Below are 19299 nucleotides of genomic sequence, written 5' to 3' on the forward strand. Positions count from 1 at the left end.
GCCACCCCGGAGAGAAAGAAATATGTTTTGTTTATTCAATTTCTGTTTTTTCACCACCGCCGTAGCTACGGAGACGGAGGACACAAAGGGATTATATTCTCGCCTGACACCCTCCTCTGCACACACGCACCCTCCCTCCCCGCCACCGGGAGGACAATGAATCAAAGCGCCGCGTGTTTGCCGACGCTCCGGGATAGTGCTCAAAGCTCAGGGCGACCCCCCCCTCGCCTTCCCCGCCTCAGCCTCCCAGGCCACCCCTCTGTGCTCACCCAAGGGTAACAGGTCCCTGATCATTCACTCAGCTGATAACCACAAGGGACAGGGGGCCTCAGCGCGTTAATTAAGCGAGCTCTAATTTCATTAGCCCCTTCGCTTGTTGGTGGCATGCGGTGTCAAGCTGCAGCACACCGCCCAGAGAAGATAAACCCAGCTGGAAGTTTGGCGGCGAGGGAGGCCTCCCCCCCACCCCCCACACACACACACACCCCCCTCGCTGGCAGGCATTGCACAAGAGCAGGATCATCTCACACTGCCCCTCTCCCCCCCCGTCTCCCCAAACAGCGTCAGCGTGCACCGATTCGTAATAGATTGTTGTGCTCTCAGTGTCTCCCCGCCGTCCATTTAGCTCCAAAGCGGGCGGCGTGGCTCCGTGTGTTTGTGTTTTTCGACGCGCTACCAAGAGAGGAGAGGAGAAGCTGGACCGAGAGCCTGGCCCCTGTAATGGAGTCTCCTCGGCCTGGAGAGGAGCGCGCTATCTCCGCCGGATTCTCACGCTGCGGAGTTGGACGGGGCTCTGGGAGCAGAACCCCGGACAGCTCATGAGGTCGGAAACACATCCCGATTCTCCTGCAACTTTTTCTCTTGCTGGGAAGACAAATACTGCCCCCCCCCCTCCCCTCCCACCCCACTCTCGCCCCGCGCACCCTTTATGTGTCTGGATGAAGGAGAGGGCTGCGCTGAATGGCCGGGCTGTGAGAGCTCGCTCTACTCAAGCCCAACAAACCTCCTTTCTTCTGAAACCGTGTGCAATTTGCTCGCACCGTGCATTCGACGCACAAACCCAAACACCCCACTCCTCCGGCTCTTGGCAGCGTCTGGGGGGGCGAGCGATGAGCAATGAAAGTGATCGTGTTCAGCCGGGGGGGGGCAGAGAAAGGGCTAAATATGAAGACATTGACGGGGAGGGATGCGGTCATTACAAAGGTATTCTGTAATGTGTGATCTTTGTGCGTGGAAACAAAGAAAAATCTGATATTGCCCTCACAGATAAATAGATAATAAAAGATACGCAGCACATCCAAGTGATTGTCACTTGAGTCTTTTCACCTAATCCAATCTTCAGATTGGATTCATTCTCACAGCCGTGGGCGAATTCCCACATGCGCACTTAAGCGTTAATGGCACATTCCTATCTAAACCCACGGGGTGAGGCACTTCACCTCGAGCACAGATTAGCTCCATCGCTGCTCCGAGCTGTTCGCCTCTTGTTGCAGCCAGTGAGGTAATAGCCGCTCCGTCTGACAGGGAATCCGTGAAGGAAGCATTACTCATATCCTGGTATGAAGATATCTGTAACAATTGGTGTTCCATTAGTCACCAGGTCTGACTTGATTTGTGATTCGATGCTCAGAGTCCAGCTTAACACCAAATGGACCGATTGGACAGGATTTATCTCCGCTTCATTGTTAGCAGATGTGGGAGTTTTTCAAACGAAAAAAAAAACAAATCTCCTTTTTTGGCCGTTTTTTATCTCCACACATTATCAATGTCCTCCTCATCGAACTAAGTGTTTCTCTGCCCCTCATGTGAAAATATGCTCTCCGACGTTGTCCGCTGTGAGACTTTGTGTTTGCGCCGGGGTCGCAACCGTGATAGGGTATGCTCAGGATCACAAGGAAAGGTCGAAGGTCGTGAGGGGAAGGACGGGTGACGTTATGGCTCACGTTTATATGGGTGTTTTCTGGACTTTTGATTCAGCGCTGTGTAAAAGTGTTTCATGCCAGACTGCTTTGGTCCGTTGTACTCTGCTGCCCTGTTAGATGGAAACACTAGGTCACGTTCCAAAGGTTTCCACGCGCATATGTGAAATCTGGAGGATTGACCAATGACGTTTCAGGGGGTTATGGTTTAACGCAGGTAAGCGTGTGCAGAGCGAAAGTTGTGGAACGCTTTTGGCAGAAATGCAAAAGCTAACAGCTACCGACAACTACCTCCTCAAGTGGTACCGGGGTCTTCCCTGGCTCCGTTACATGTAGCCTCTTCTATCATCAGACCCTTTGGCCGGCCGGGTCCGAGGGGGTCGAGTATCTGTGGCCGGGTATAACTGGACAACGAGACGTCCGTGTAGGTGTTATAACCCCGGCTTCCCTCTTCTCCTCCAACAGCTGTCCAAGTGCACGTGCTGAAAGGAGACAAGGCGGGCGAGTGGTGGAAGTTCACCGTCAACATCATTTCCGTCTACAAGCAGGGCGAGCACCGCATCCGCCGCGGCGACCAGCTGCTGTGGGTGCGCGCCAAGGACGTGGCCTGCAAGTGCCCCAAGATCAAGCCCGGGAGGAAGTACCTGCTCCTGGGCACGGACGACGACTCCCCCGGGCAGGGCGGCGTGGTGGCGGACAAGGGGAGCCTGCTCATCCCGTGGAAGGACCTGTGGGGCCGCCGGCTGAGGAAGTTCCAACAGCGCGACAAGAGGGGAAAGTGCTAAAAGTTGGCGGAGGGGAACGCGAGAGATTGAGGCGGGAGATTGAGGGAGAAGAGGGGTGGGGGGGGGGCAAAACAGCGTCTCCGCTGGGGAAGGATGCGAGCAGGAGAGGATGAATGGGAAACTGGAAGAATAACGAGATAGAAAGCCACAGGTGAGAAGTAGAAGAGGGGGAGTGACTGCGTGCTGCTGCTCTCAGTTGGAGCGAAGAGATTAGTGATTCTTTCGTTTTGTTTTTTAGGACCTTTGGTGAAGTCGCTCGGTTTCTGTTCGTTGTGTCCTGTCATTGCAGAGTTTGCACCTAATGTTGCAGATACTTCACACCCCGACTATTTTACCCATGATGCCGTTGTTGTTGTTTTTAGCCCCTTATCAGTCGGTTTAAAGAGCAATGCATCTACTGTATCGCCCTTTTTTGTATTTTAAGAGGATTTATCTCCGCTGTGTTGTGTAAAGTATTGTCTGGATGAATGTAGAGACTTTTTCGTGGCGTTGAGGGACTCTGCTCGTGTATTATGAGTTGCTCCTGTAACCTGCCAAACTTTGGATAAACTGTCAACAGCTAAAAGGGAAAGAAATTGTGGATTAACTGTTGGAAACCTAATTGGTGCCTCAGAGAAACAACTCAGTCTGCAGCAACGATCCCGTCTCTGCTTGCCACTTATCAAGAAATATAGATATATGTATCTATATATCTATATAGATATATGTGTATGTATATGTATGAATTGTATGTTGATGCATGTAAAGTAACCGTACGTGCGTACATAGACATTATTCTAAGTAGATGATGCTATAGAGATGTAGAGTAGATGTGTCAACCATGCACTTACGTTTACTAGTTTTAGGACATATGAGATATGTTCACAAAGGGAAAAAAAACACAATTTGATGCACACACAAAAAAACTGTACAGTTCAAACCCTGCTCGCCTCACTGATACTACAAACAGTTAATAACGGAATAACGTTAATTCTGTAATATACACCTAAATAAAAGTGAGATGTCCCAACGGATGGAGTGAACAATCTCACTTCATTTATAACAAAAAGAGGAGAGATCATCGACCAATCAGCAACACTGACTCACGCATGCATGCTCATTTAATGTAGCGGACTACTAGCTAACAATGATTGTGAATTATGTACACATTTGATTTGTATACGGTATTCAATGTTGTGGGAAGATAACCTTTGGAGTGATGGAATATCACAGATGATTGTTGTGTCAAATGTCCCCTCGGAGCGACCTCTGAGGTCTCCACTGTCAAGACTTGGTACTCGACATGAAGGCACGATTGTCTGCGTGTTATATAGCTGTATAGTATTACTTTTGTTTTGTTTTGTTACACATTAACCAGATCTATCTCTAAGTGAACTTAAACAGGATTTTTTTTTTTTAAATACTAGAGGCTTAATAAATGACGGCCGGATAAATGAATGTGGGAGGAATGTCTCATGTTTACGTGAGGATCACACAACCACTCGGTTCACACTTAGAACACACACATGGACACACAAATACAAGGGTACACCTCAGTACTCTGTGCATCATACTGTATGTATTTGAAAGCTGCGAGGCACTTATAGTCCCTGCCTCTGTACCGGCCGTTTATTTCTTGTCACGAAGATAACAGCCAAACTCCATGAATATCATTACCTGAATAATTACCTGCTCGTGTTTATACGTCGGCTTGTAAATGTTGTTTAGCAGTGTCCATTGCAAATGGTTGTGTAATGTCTTGTAATACTAATATATTATGTTTATCACAAATGAATATATTTAATGACACATGAGAACAATGTGGCTTTTGTGGTTTTTACGTTTATTTTTTACTTTTTGCATTGAATTGTAGACGGCTGTGATGAAAAGTATTGATCCATGTTTGAACAGCCTTAAAGAACTGAACATTAATTCATCTGAAATAAAGCTGTGTACACAAAAAGCAAAAGAAAACTGAGGGTGTTCCCAGCTGTTTTTTTCCTCGCCTCTTTTGAATTAAAAAGTGTCATCATTTTTACAGCAACATTTACTCAAACAATGTGCTGCGACACAATTTTCCGTCAGTTGTTATGTTTTGTAATTGAAAAGTTATCAGCATGAAAAATAGTTTATACCCTACAATTTAATTACAAACCCTTAAAAAGAACCATAATCTATGGGAAAGCCGATAAATATACACGGCAGGGAAACACACACAACATTACCGTCCCATTTTTTATTTAATACAGGGTATTAATGCAACACAATACAACAGTTATTGGTTTCATAGAGTGTAAGAACAACGTGAGAAAGGCACAAGGGGAACAAATGTGTGTAGAAGCAAATTACACTTTAAGTTTTAATTACTGAGAATCTATTTAACATGTACAGGATGCAGTGATATTACTACTGTGCAAAACACGTTGATATTGCAATGATGGCTTCAGGACATTTATCAAAAATAAATAAAAATGTAGCCCCTTATTTATATAGTTAAAGGTTTGCTTTTAAAGCAATAGCCATGACAAAATGACATTAATAGATCTGAAATTAATGAGGAACAGTAATCGGGTTTTGGGGGTTAAATAAAAGAGCATATAGCTTCTACAGGCCGTCACATCATCAGATCACAAACAATTAAAGCGGCAATTACATATCCAGTCCCCCCAAACAAACAAAGAACAGTCAGCAATTAATACTGGTTTGTTTAGTTTTTATGGAAAGGAACAGCTTCAGCAAAGCTGAGATTAATAAAATCAAGACAAAGCATTGAAAACGTGTGAAAAAACGTCTCCGTCACTGTAAAAGTCTTGGGGGATAAAATTAAATGACAGTTTGGTTACAGGGTATGTTAACATTTATATTATACATAATGATAATATATGAAAACATTTCTAAAGTGTCATTGTTATGAAATACCAGCGCTATTGTGAAAGAACAGAAATGTGCAACGCCTTTAAATACTGATTCTTCTTTGCGTTTATTATCAACATTTGATTGATACTTTATGTATAAGATCGTTTGCACTGTAGTTTGTAGCTTCGATGTAAAGCGTGATAACATTTTTCATCTGCTGAAATAGGTGCAGAAATGTCAGTGACAAATAGATCAGCTTTTACACACAATGCAACACAAAAAACAAATGTTCATATAACACATGACTTATTGAGAATGCCATAAACAATGCACTACTTTTCAACGGATTACTATGCCTTTCTGGGGGAATTTCTGGAATTAATTCACCGAGGGGAAAGTTGTCAAGTGAAGCCAACATCCCAGCAAGTAAATCAGTTCAAATATATACTGCCAAAGAACGCCGACCGCGTCCTGCAGCACGGGCCGTCACTCGCGTTGGATCCCGTGCCTCTGTAAACTTCACAGACAATAAGCACCGATGCCTGTGATGCAGGCGTGTTGCTAAAAGGGGGATATCAGCGACGCGTCTGATCCAAACCGCAGATGTTATTGCTGTAGCTGGGAGGTTTTGGCGTCAGTGGAAACCCGTTAACTTATTCTTGAGGGAGCTTTACACCCAGACACACGACTCTGAACCTGCTTCAAACCGGCGTCCGTCTGTCTTGATATATCGCCCTGCGCAGATCGCTCCAAAGGAACGGACGGCAGTGGTACCGGTAATGGAGAGAAGGAAGGCAGCCAGGCGTCAGGGGATGGCTGTTGAACGGGCCTGTCCAGGTTCTGCCCAACCCCACCACTGTTGCCCGTGCTCTCTGCGACCCCTCTCATGATTTTGGGGCGGGATGAATGAGGCCTGAAAAGAGATCTGGGGCGTGTGTGAACTTCCTGCTCATTGTGCGAAAACATGAGGCTGGAACAAGCAACACGAAGACGCGATATGAACCGAAGCTCTTGGCCTCCACACACGCTCAAGAGTGAGGACTGAATGAGGGGGGGGGTCAGGTTTCCATCAGCGGCAGCATATTGGAAATTTCCAAACAGGCGAGTCCCTCCGGCCGCGCTGCCCCGCCATTGTCTCCCTGTTAAGGGAGCCGAGTCCTCGGAAGGTGGGGCCGAGGTTGTCCTGTAGCCCCCCGCCCTCTGACAGATGGCTGGAGAACGGAAACAGGGAGCGAGACTCCCATGACATTTATTCTACGTGTCTGCTGGGGAAGACAGGGTGGAAAAAAGATTGAGCCCATAAAAAATATAAATTAAAATAAACACCTGGAGGATCTGACTTTACGGCCTTTTCCTTATTGTTCTTTGCCCCCTCGGTTTTCTCCCAAAGACGAGCGTTAAGTGTTACGAGACCGCTGCAGCTTTGTGCTTACTTGAAACAACATCACATGGGGGAATGTGGCACTTCCACGCGCTTGTAGAAGTCCGCGGGGACATTTAGTGCGCCAACGACCAAGCGGGCTGAAATCACAGCCTTCAAAAACACAACTTTACAAACGTTCAGCAACAATTTACGGAAATTCCCTCCCGTCTGGAATGAATTGTGCTGAAACCATAAATCGCTCCTTAAAATGTAGAAATGACCACCATGGTGGGACGGGAAGCATCACAAGCGGCGGGATCCCATTTGAGCAGATCTGATTGGAGGAAGAAGGAAGAAAGTATTAACATAGTTCCATATCAATCTAATCGGCAGGTAATTGCAGTGCATTGACGAGGCATCCATTGACTGCAGTGTACAAAGGGTGAACTAATTAAAGCCACACAAATGGGGGGTTTTTTTGGAGCGAGTTGAGAGGCCTGTGATACCTAAGTGGAGGAAAACCAGACGGGATCACAGCAAGGACTGATTTGCATTACCCAGCGCCACCATTTCTAATTACAGTTAGTGGATTCATGGATCGGCAATCATCCGACGTCTCTTCCTGAGCGCCCCCACATTTTGGGCCAGTGGTTTGACCATTTCGATCAGGTTCCAGTCGGATTTGAAGTCTGAACAAGAGAACTAAATAACACTGTGTTTTCTCGGCAACAAAATGCATTTCCAGACTCTGTTTTGCTTCACGCGAGGAGCGGGGGGAACGTCACGAGCGCAGCGTTCGCAAATGACTCGTGCGGACGTGAGCATCAAATGAACCAATCCATGACATCAAAGCAGACCTCTGTCGTTTGGCTTTTTTTTGTGGACATTATGCGAGACGCCGACGCGTTTTTCACACGTCACCTCCATCCGTGGAAAGGCCACTCTTCTGCTTCCCAGCCTTCATTCAGCAGAGCAGAACAAAGAGTGAAGCACCTTTGGAGAAGGAAGGAGGGCCTAAAGAGGTACTTGATATCAGCACACTGCATGACCACACACACACGCACATGAGTGAGACCCCCCCACCACCACCCAGGAAAACATACATGTGCACACACAACTTCAGCCCCCGCTGCCACCATCACCTCCTCCTCACCTACTCATTCACTCTCTCCCAAACTCTCCATTTCTCGCTTCCCTGCAAAGCGCGTGGTTCAAAAGCTGCGTTTCTGGCTGTCGGGGCTGGAGCACAAAGGCTCTTCTCACGCTTCCTGGAGACCAGAGAGGCCTCCGTCCCATCCTGGATAGGAGAGCGCACACAGACAGAGTTAGTCCTCCTTTTCTCTCATTACCATTTCCATGCAGGATTAAGCCACTTGGCTTTTGGATGGTGCGGACTATATTTTTCACCCATCCCAAGCCGACCCCCAATCGCATTCTCAAGGGCCAAGTTAAACGATCAGTAGGACCATCAGCTCATGAACTGGCTCTTTTAAACGTCCATTCACGCACGCTGGCGGATGCCGCAGTGGATGGAGCTCATCGGAGTCTTGCTTCCCTTCAGTCGCCTCACAGTAACAAGAGGACACCAAACAAAGTTTAACAGACTACTAAATGTAGTTTTTATTTGCTGTTTTAAATGAGACTCTAAAGTCGCAGTCGAGCCTCACTGCTTCCCAGTTACTCTCCTTCAGCTGAATCAAGTTCTGTTAATGCAAATCGAACATTTCCTTCTGCTGCTGGTTCCCATTAAATCCATCATTAAGGGGGGCTTTTTTTGTGAAGCAGTCATGGGAAGCGTGGACAGGTCGGGGCATAATATCAAGGAAACATACGTTTATTTTTAGAGCAATGATCCGCCTTTTTATTTATGAGAAAAACTAAGGACGGAAAAATGATGGGTGTAAATGGTATTCATCAAGATGGAAAACCACCAGATACAAATATGAAAAAGAAGCATACGGAAATCTGGAGTTTTCTTCCTGAGTGCTTGGCTGCACCTTCCTTTCCTTTCTCTCCTCCACCCACCCACCCACCCTTCCTTCCTCCTCATCCGAATACATTAATATCTCAAAGTGTTGGCTCCATCCAAAAATGCTCATGGGCTGAACAAAGTGCAGAGTGACTTCAGGGTCTGGGATCTTCAAATAAACCCTCCCTGGGTGTCATGGGGACCAGGAAGTGGAATTAACTGCTATATTAGCTGACCTTCATCTTGTTGTTTGTCCCAACCTGCCCGGCTGGGCCCCGGCTGGGCCCGTAACCACGGCCTCCGGGCCCAACAATGTGGGCATTTCCCTCGGCGAAGAAACACAGGCCTTGGGGGTTTACTGAGCAAACAAGACGAGCCCTGCCAAACACTCCTCGCTCCCACATTTCACAATCACTTTCTATTGCCATTACCCCCCCCCCCCCTCCCCCCCAACACCTCCCCCTCCAACCCTTCTCTGCGCTCGTCCATCCACGGAGCTCTGAGAAGCTTCTCGACACTTCTGGGTCGAGTGTGAGACAGAAATGTTGGAAAACAGAGCGCTGACCTACGTCCAGATTGATTTAGAGTTTGTGTTGACGAGGCGGCCCCATAACTCTCTGGACGCTTTAGCTTGCAGACGAGAGGCAGCGATGTCCATGTTGGAACTTCTGCATCAAATCTAAAAACATTCCCCTTTATATATACTGGTCAAAACGTTGTGATACAAAGCGCGAGCTGTTTAAATCTTACAAACATGTTGTATTTTTAAGGGACCAAATACCTTCAAAGTTACATGTTTCCCATTCTGTCCATTTAATATGATGCTACAGCCAGCAGCCGGTTAGCTTAGCACAAAACATGGAAAGAGCGCTAGCTTGGCCCGGTCTCAAGCTAACACTAGAACCTCTGAAGTTCTTCTGCTTTAACGATGAATCCTATTCAGTGAAAACGTCTTCATGCGCTCGTATTATAGGAGCAGAAACCGTTGCGCTTCTTTTCCACAAGCTGCACGTTTTAAGGGTCCGGATCTGCTTTCGCCATTAGTTCGTATGTTGTTCCATCCTTCAGGACTTGACGTGACAGCAGAGTGAGAGCGAAGCGGTCCTGAGTTGCTTGTAAATCAGGTCGCTGGCTTACTCGGATAAATACAGGAAGACACCAAGCGGTCAGGAAACAGAGCGGCTACGTAAAGAAACGCAGCGAGCTGCAGGAGGGATTTTCCTGCGGGGCCATGACTTATAATTCCTGTAGTGAACCATCTCAGAATACGTCAAATCCGTGTCAACGGACAATACAACCAATACAAAGTTAGAAAATAAAATGCATATCCCCTTTTGATCGCCAAAATCCCTCCTCACCTGGTATTAAGAAGTGCTCGCAGATATGACAGACCAATCCTCAGGATCAAAAGAGGAGAGGGGAGCAGCACCCGATGGTCTGATGCTTCCTTTTGGTCGACTCTGCGTGTGCGCGCGAGTCACAGAGGGCACTCAGATTCAATCTTGTAGCGGCATCAAAGTGGGGCGGCCATCAAAAGCCCAGCATCAGCATCGGGGATCAAGCGCGCCTCAGTCGCAGCAATCATCCGCGGGGTCACAGGAGGAGGACCGGGGTCAGATGAAATCCATGCACACACGCACGCACGCGGCATTCTCCTTCAAGGTGGCGACCTTGGGTTATCTTGGTGTATTATTGTGACGGTTATTATTTCACTTTTAAAGGGTGTTTTCGAGGAATGATGGAGGGACATTTTGTGTTATTGTTACAAACGTCAGACGCACTGTGAGTGTTGTACTGCACTTTTCTAGTCTTCCGACCAGTCAAAGCGTGTTAACGGTACGAGTCATCAGCCACCCATTGAAACCCATTCATACACTGATGACACCATGCAAGGTGCCACGTGCCCCTCAGGACTACAAATTAGTCGGACCCGTTTAAGAGCACACTTTGGGGGTTAAGTCCGGAGTCGGGGATCGAACTGCCGATCCTCCGAATGAAGGACGATCCTGCTCTGCAACGGCCGCCACTGGCCGCAAGGAATGTTTGACGGGCATAATGCTTTCGTTTGGTCACGGCTGGTCCAGGGACCCCCGATGGAGCGCCGATCTTTAGTCTTTAGGGGATTCAATTCATTGTTGTTATGGCTTCCACTTCCTGCACCGGTCCTGATACTTCCGCTCGATTACTCCCTGTGACTTTTGAAGTAAATGCTGACGTGCTAAATATAGCTTAATAAAGCTATGCTTTGAGATAAAGGCTAACATGGTAAATACGGCAATTACTTCAGTGTGCTAACATCCTCATAGTGACCAAGCTGAGACGCTGATGTTATCAGGTGTAATAGCATCCAAATGTTATGATATTTAATCAGCCTGCAGTTGAAATTGGGGATTTTCTGACCATCTGTTGAGTTATTCTCTGGCAGTAAATAGCAATAACACTTTGGTGTGACGAGGTGCACCCTTTTATTCAGGCCCGTCCTGATCCCCAATAAAGTGTTTGTGTTGGAGCCGGTGCAATTGTTGCTTTGGATAAACAACAAGGGATCTTTCAGCATACTGCAAGCATTCAACGTGTCCTCTGGGCCCATCTACAAGGGAAAGCCCTGTGATCCCTGCTGCGAGTGACTGAGCGGAGACACGGACCGTTCAGTCCTCCGCCGTTACACTTGTCCTCTGCGGCAAGGAAAGGAAAACAGCTCTTGACTCTCATCCAATCATGTTTAAGATTCCTGAGAGATGTGCGCCGTCTGCTCCCATCTGGACAGCAGCTCATTTTTCCATGATGAGAGACAGGAACAAATGTGGTAAACTTGCATGACCGTTTTCTACTTCTTTTTTTTTCTTCTTTACCGATAAAGACGCCAGGACTGTGAAATACTTCAACAACGGGCAATAATTCAAGATTTTGCCACGCAGGCTGGTTCACGCACAAGATAACCCGCCGTGTCTGTAAATCAACAGGTCCCAAATTTGTTTTGCTTGGAGGAAGAAGCACTCCATGTTCAGACCAATTTAACTGCTAAGCCGTCCTCATGGGATGGAGGGAAACGTTGATAAACCGAGAAGTTCTTATGACACAAACTCGTTACGGGAACGTGTCAGTGCATCTTAATCCGTGTACATCTCACAGTGGAGGACGCCAATGAATCTTTTCGGCCCGTTAATAAGCAGTGTCTAAACCCGTGTCCTGCAAATTAAAAAAAAACAATTAATTCTCTGTAAATATTTTTTTAAAGGTTTTGATTACATCATCAAAACAACGTGCAGTGTATTTGAAACTGAATTAAACCTGATCTTTTATAGGGGAGATGTTTACTTTGTGCACAGGCATATTCGTGGAGTTAGAATAAGCTCACGAGGCTCCGGAGACTCTAAACAGCCACAAAGAAATGGCAAACAACCACGAGAAGTCATAAAATAACCACAAAGATATGCGCACAACCACATACAAACACAAAGAGCAACTAGAAACAGACAAAAAAGTAATAAAAAAATAATGATTGTCCAAGTAGTCATCATACTAATACTAGTTATTAATGTGCAGTCCTTTTATTAAACTCTGCCCCATCCCGTTCCCACTGAAACGTTTACAGCCCACACCTGGAAGTTGTATAATTTGTGTTGCAAACAACGGCTCTGGATTGAGTCACATTTAATATTTTTCTCATTCTCTGACTCATTCTCACCTCTGTTGTTGTTAATAAGCGATCCTCGCAGAGGCCTCACTGACCTCTTCCTCCGACTATGCACGTTTTTCCTCCCCGCCCTTTTTCTCTCACGTGCGGAGGAATCGCTCGCACCGACCCCCTCTGACAACGGAGACCGTCCCTCTGCGGCTTTGCGTAGGATGTGTGCGATCCGTCTGCGCTTTGATCCGGACAGAACTCGAGCATGTTACACACATGCAGGGAAAAGGGCGGCGTCCCATTATCTGTGCTGGGCGGCGTCAGTCTTTCGGTCCAGCGCCGGGACTGTTGACGGACACATTTTTAGATTTTCATTTCCACTCTAAAGGCGTGGGTCGGGAACATGGGGGAAAGTCTGCCATTGATTTTGGAATTATTCAACGGAAAAACACACTTTAGAGCGTTAACAACTCTTTGCCCATGAAAGTAACGCAGGATTTGACGCGTCAGGAAGCTTTCATTTAAAGGCCTTTTAGCGCCATCTTGACTTTGAAGAATCAACAATCAACAGCATGGACTTGTGTGGAGATTTGAGATCACTTATTTCTCGAGACATAAGCGTCTAACGTAGGCTTCAAATCCGTATCATTGCCTCCGATTGGTTGCCGATGTTGCCTCAGATCCGACGGATGAGTTAAGCACTGACATCTTCCGCGTCGACTTGGACCGGAGGAAGAGACGCGTTTGAAACAATGACCGGACCTTGACCCTCACAGGAACTATGGAACTATACCTTCTGACGGAGCAGGCATATGGGTGGAGGGAGGGGAGGGAAATACCGGCGCGACAGCTGAAACACATTGAGACATGGTAATCATTACCCACTCTGAATAAGACGTCAGATCGGAGAGGTCAGGAGCGCACCAATCATACACACGGTGGACCGCAGGCCCCAGAGTTTGATATACGTGACTTTTACTGGGCCGCGCAGATCATATGGAATAGATAGACGTGAGCCGCCGACCCCTTCTGTTAGAGGATTTCACCTTGCGTGCCGCATCAACGCGAAGCAGAGTGGAACCAGTCTCCATGTAGACTCAACAAACTAAAAGGTGTGTGTGTAACAGAGTGCATTCCTGACTACAGAAAACAAAAAGGAGCACGGTGTGTGGAATCCGCACCCTCTGATTTCCACGTGCGTGTGAAGCTCGGGCCGGGTTCCCCCGCTCTTCCCTCCAGGGTGAAGCGTTTTTGAAAAAAAAAAACCCGATGGACGTCTCACTCTTCACCAGCATCTGGCTCTCAGAAGTGTCTTGCGAAACACATGGGCCCATTAGTTCCACCTCCGGCTGGACTCCCGCCCGTTCCACACTGATGTGATCTCACGAGGGGGGCCGGGCCGGCCCTCCCCCGGGGACCCGTAACCACCCAGGCACCAGAACAAATAGCTCGCCGCTTACGCACTCTCTATGGCAGGTGATTACCTGCACGCGCGGGAGCTGCGGTGTCCCACACAGGCCGCCGCTCTCATCCTCGGCTTCCTCGTCTCTCACCTGGCACGTAGTTGCAATTGTTGGCCGTGGTCAGAGAGAGGTGGCCCCCCGGGGAGGGGTCACTGAGGTGTGCTTCCATGCTAGAGAAAGGAATCGACTGTGAAGGAGGTAAATGTGCTACTGTCCCGCCCAGAACCACAATGGAAAGTGACAAAATATTCCTGTGACACAAGGTGACCTCGTACTAAGCCCCTCCTTCCTGGTTACTGTTGCTACGAGTCCTTTATGTCAGACAGAGGTGGACCAGTTCTGTCTCAGCTGTGATTGAAAACTCATAGTAGCTTCATGACTTCAATGATTCAAGCTGGCTCACATTTCAATGGGAACCTTGTAAGTGGTCTTAAATTGTTGGTTACCGCAGCCACGTCTTCCATCCTCCGTTCAAAGTCCATTTACAATATAAAAAAGAGAACAGCAATTTATTTATATTGCAGTTTACAGAAAAAAAGATGTGTGAGAACTATAATAGCAAAAACGTGTTAGTTAATAACTGTGAGCTAGTTAGTCTGACATGGTAACCATTGCAGCGTGCATTAATATTAGTAAAAACCCACATTACAGTCCAGGTCACACTCCTTCAAAATGTGGAGAACGTCAAGCTCGGTGAACTTGTTGTGCCTAGATACGGTTGCTGCGGGTGCAGTTGTATTCAATAAACGTTTTTGCAAAGCAGACACACTGGCTTGTCATTATAGGAAAGCAGGAGAATGCAATAATGGCTGCGCTCCACTCAGGGGTCGTCCTTCGTATTCTGCATCCTGGCTTATAGCACTCAGTGGAAACGGGGATGTTATGAATTTTACCCACACTTTTCCTACTGGGACATGACAAAATGTGAAACGGGTCCATTGAGTGTTCGGAGGGAACACTCCTTTTGAACGTAATCGAAAATAAAAAAGTACCTCTGATCTTTTTTTTTTGTCTGCAGCACCACCCATTTTGCTTGTAAAAATTCAGTATGGAGCCCTGCATATAGTCCAGAATGTGTTTTCATTACTTGTCAATCTTAATTGATTTGACTTTAGCTCACAGCAAAGACTGACGTTTATTCTGCCTTTGTATTGGCCGATATGCTTATTTAACAAACAGAAGGGGCAATACCAAGGTCAGAAAGAAAGCTCGAGGTCGTATCTGTAAGTCCATAACCTAATTATTGAGACACACGTAGTCTGGACTTGACTGATCACGCATGGTAACATTTACTGTGTGTCCTCTTTGAAACTTCTTACCTCCGTGGGCCTGATCACCAATCTTCTATTGGCTTTGATTGACTACTTCACTCCAAAGTCTGCGCTGTAAACTCAATCTGCTACAGAGTCCTCCGCTATATTATAAGAGTCCTTAAACACGGAAACGAGTGTGATCCTGGCTTCCAGGTTTGCAAAGAAATGCCATCCATGCACCACTCCATGCCCGCTGTATCTGTCAATGGAGAGAAAAGCATGTTATCCTCTCTGCCGGGCTAATAAACATGTCAGATCCTAATTCCTGTGGCATGATGGTCAATAAAGAAGAGGCCTAATGGCTAATAGGAAATACAGAGACCTGTCACAGAGAGACATGAAGTCTTTGTTTGCCCCCCTTTTTCTTTCCTGCCTTGTGAAACCCCGACTGGACACCCAACTAGGGAAAATGTGTCTCAGTGTAGAAACCACAAGAGATTCAGGTCTGTTGAACCTTCACATATAATGGAGGTGAAACAAACAGAAACTGTGGACCTGCAGATGACATCACCAACCAAAGCTCCGTTGCCAGACGCTCAATGTGGGGAATATCTTTTTTTCTTCAAACACTTGGCAAGGGGAACATGTACGCTCCAATCCCCCTTTATTGCTATTTACCTCTTTTCCAAGCTTTGTTGAACACACATAGTTTCACAACATGAATGTAGAACTGAGAATAGAAAAGGCCCTCGACAGCACGACTTCGACTATCTGCTTTCGGTGCTTCTACTTGTCTTTTTAGAGTTGATTCTTCCCAGCTATAAAAAGGATTCCTGCAGGGGTGCGCGCTGCGCTTCTAGCGTTGGATGTCATTAAGCGGCCGTGGAGGTGCAGCAGCATCCCAGCGGATCGCTCAGGCGGCCTGACCCACAACAGAGCAGCACTCCACCGCCCCACACTCTTTCTAAATATGTACACAAGTGCACAGGAGAGCGCCAGCGAGCCCAGAGGAGGCTGCTGTTGCCGCTCGCGAATCGTAAATCCACAGCCGGCCGGGCAGGTTGAGCCGGAACGTTTAGACACTGTGGGCCAGGAGATTTATGGATGAACGCGACCTCTGGAGTTTAAAGAAAACAAGAGCAAATCTCGCCTGGGATTGAATACCTGTGCACTGCACTGATACTGCAAAGGCATTTCATCCACTCAACAGGCTGCCGCGTGGTAGAAATATGATGTGATAGGGAGATTTTATTTAAACGGGTAATGCAGGGAGCTTACCGCCTCTCTCAGCAGCTGAAAACTGAGGCGAGTTTAATGAGGAGTCGTTTATGGAAATATTGTTGCAGCGCACCGTTAACAGCCTCTTTCCTCACCGCTCGGGCCAAAAACTATTTCCCTCTCACTTCTTCTGCTTTGGTGCTTAGATCGAACATCACTCAGTGACCTCCGCCAGCTCGCACCCCGCAGCTCCCCGCCACACAAACCAGCACCTGCAGCACAGAGGAGGAGTGCCAGTAACTCAGAATGTGGCAGATCCCAGCGCAGGCCTTTCTGGGTGAGGGCCTTCCTGCACGGCGAGGACACACTCGGATGACAGAATGGCCGCTTCCTCTCCGGGCCTCACGTTTAATGGAGTGCAAAGTTCCCTTTAATATTTCTACAGGTGTTAGGGACAATGATCCTGGAGCACTTGGCGGTCTTCGTTTTAATGGAAGGCCTCGTAAATCTATTCCAGGAAAAGTCCTTTTGGAGAGGACGGGAGATGTGACACATAGAGCAATGGGAGATTATAAGAGCGTGATTTTTTTTTAGGAGTAGGCGTAAAACCAAGGGAGCGCTGCGTGGCTTAATTTATAGAATGTCCGCAGATTTGTTTAAAAGGTTAAAGAATTTGAACTCAGCTGTTTATCATCTTCAGATCTGTGGCTTATGTTTTACTCATTCTTCAATATGTTTGCAAAAAAGAAAAAAACTAAAAAACCATGTCTGTGTTACTTCAGATTGTAGTCATACAATGTGCCCCACTGATAACCTCCCCTCATCACTCCTCAGCTCAAAACACTATTTGTTTAGTTGCCCCCAAGAATCCTGTAACCTTTCATTCCAAACAGGTTGAACTACGGTACGCGGACAGGTGGCTGCTATCCGGCTCACACAAGAAGCATTCTCTATAGTCGGTGTCATGTTCAAAAAGGCACCCGAGGAAACAATCTAGCGCGGTTCTCCCGGGCCACATGCAGCTGTCATCATCCCCGTTCACGAGGCCTGGATGAGCAGGAAAACACTTATCATGTCAACGCCGCGCGTCATCGGACCACGAGCCCTATTTAGCGAGATAGCAGCTTGTAATCACTCTGTCCTCCAGGGCCGCGGCTCTGCGGTGGGCCTGGCTAACGGCGCGGGAAACGGCAGCCAAAGGAGTCGATGAACTTTGACCCGCACGCCTGCAATCGTTCACCAAGTCCCGCTGCACCGAGATGCAGAGCCCAGAACGCTCGTCTGTGATGACATTCGTTAATGACAAGTTTATGGCGTGTTCCCGAAATACCTCAAAGAGCTGCACGGCGTAAACACACTAATGGAAACATGGTGTCACAATTAACTTTTTATGTCTGCATTGGGCTTGTAAATATCTTCACACACAAAACAAAGACCAAGGCGCATATTGTAGCATGTGTGTAGCCACTGAAAACATTTATTTTTTCTCAACCGCGTCTGCCTGTTTTTCTTGAAAGGAATTACGAGTCCGCTCGCGTGCCAGAGGCCAAACTAAATGCTAATTCAAACATGCTGACCTGCTCATGCAGTCACATGATGACGTTAAGCAGGTTGAAGGGTCCACCATCTTTGTTTAGAACGTTAGCATACTAACCTTTATCTCTTATTAGCAGTGAAATCAAATAACGTCTGTGATTATTTCCCCAGTTTTATGTAGTTGGTCATAAACCAAACTTTGACTAGAAAAAAGGGTTCTGGTTATCTCCAAATCTCCATCCAATACCTGAGATAATTTAGACTCCACAGACCGCCGGGATTTGAAAAGTCAAAACATGTCTAGTTCCAGCACACTGCTCTTAATGTGACCGTAGGCCAGCGGTGCAAACAAGCGCTAACGGTGAATGCGATGGCAACAGTGCTGACGGAGCAAACAGCTTTTGTCTGCGGCGATACCGGAGGACAGCGGCTACGCTGCTGTGACGACGGCGCCGGTTGACAGAGCGTCATCGGCAGTCGCTGCCATGTGACCGCAGAGCAAAGCGGCGTCCGTGAGCTCGGCAGGGGGCAAACCAAAGAGAAACTACAACACTCAAAGATCAAGAGTGACTTCCTTCTCTGCTCGCCACGACACTATTGCATTACAGCTTTACATAAATTTATGTTCTGAATATTGAACCTTTAATACCAGTGTAAACCACCAGACCTCTATGCATTATTGGTGAAATGATCAAGTTGCAGGGTAGTATGTTGATATTTTGGGCTGCATCGTAGAGGTTTAACATATTGCTAACGTGCACATACCAGATAATAACCCAGCTATCACTTGGGCCACCTAGTCTTATTATTTTTGGAAAGGCGTGTCCACAATTTATTGCCTCTGCTATAACTCTGTCTTTCCCATTACTTGGTCTGGCTTCAGGTGGACTTCTTGCTGCACACACACACACACACACACACACACACACTCACGCACACACACACACACACACACACACACACACGCACAACGACACCTCCAGCAAATGGGTGACATGGAGTAGGAGCCACCACCCAAGGATATCCTGTTACGAGCTCTGAGCCTGGCATTCCAGGCCGCCAGTACTAATTCCCTTTTGAATGTAATTGTTATACATTGTACTAAGTTACTGCAGTGTTTTGACTTTAAAACATATGTGTAGTTTTGATAAATAGAATATTTAGATAGCAGAGATTATGAAGTGTGTAATAATAACAAGACCCTCTCTGAGAACACACTATGGACGCAGTCTATATGGTTATGGATCACACTGTTTTACACGCATTGGATTTCCCTGCATAAACATTTCTGTGTTTTGTCAGCGATGGCTGGCGAACGTTCATCTTAGAG

The 19299-nt window shown here is 47.0% G+C and overlaps 1 protein-coding gene across 1 annotated transcript in view; it reads left to right on the forward strand.

Moving 5' to 3' along the window:
• Positions 1-4657, forward strand: part of ntn1b (netrin 1b) — a 37453-nt gene extending 32796 nt beyond the window's left edge. Inside the window, exon 7 of the mRNA XM_040190841.2 lies at positions 2385-4657. Within this exon, the coding sequence (XP_040046775.1) occupies positions 2385-2704 (320 nt within the window). The 3' untranslated portion in view covers positions 2705-4657. The remainder of the gene's footprint in view (positions 1-2384) is intronic.
• The last annotated feature ends 14642 nt before the right edge of the window (positions 4658-19299 follow it).

The sequence above is a fragment of the Gasterosteus aculeatus genome, chromosome 11 (assembly GCF_964276395.1).
Source record: "Gasterosteus aculeatus chromosome 11, fGasAcu3.hap1.1, whole genome shotgun sequence".
In the NCBI taxonomy this organism is placed as follows: domain Eukaryota; kingdom Metazoa; phylum Chordata; class Actinopteri; order Perciformes; family Gasterosteidae; genus Gasterosteus; species Gasterosteus aculeatus.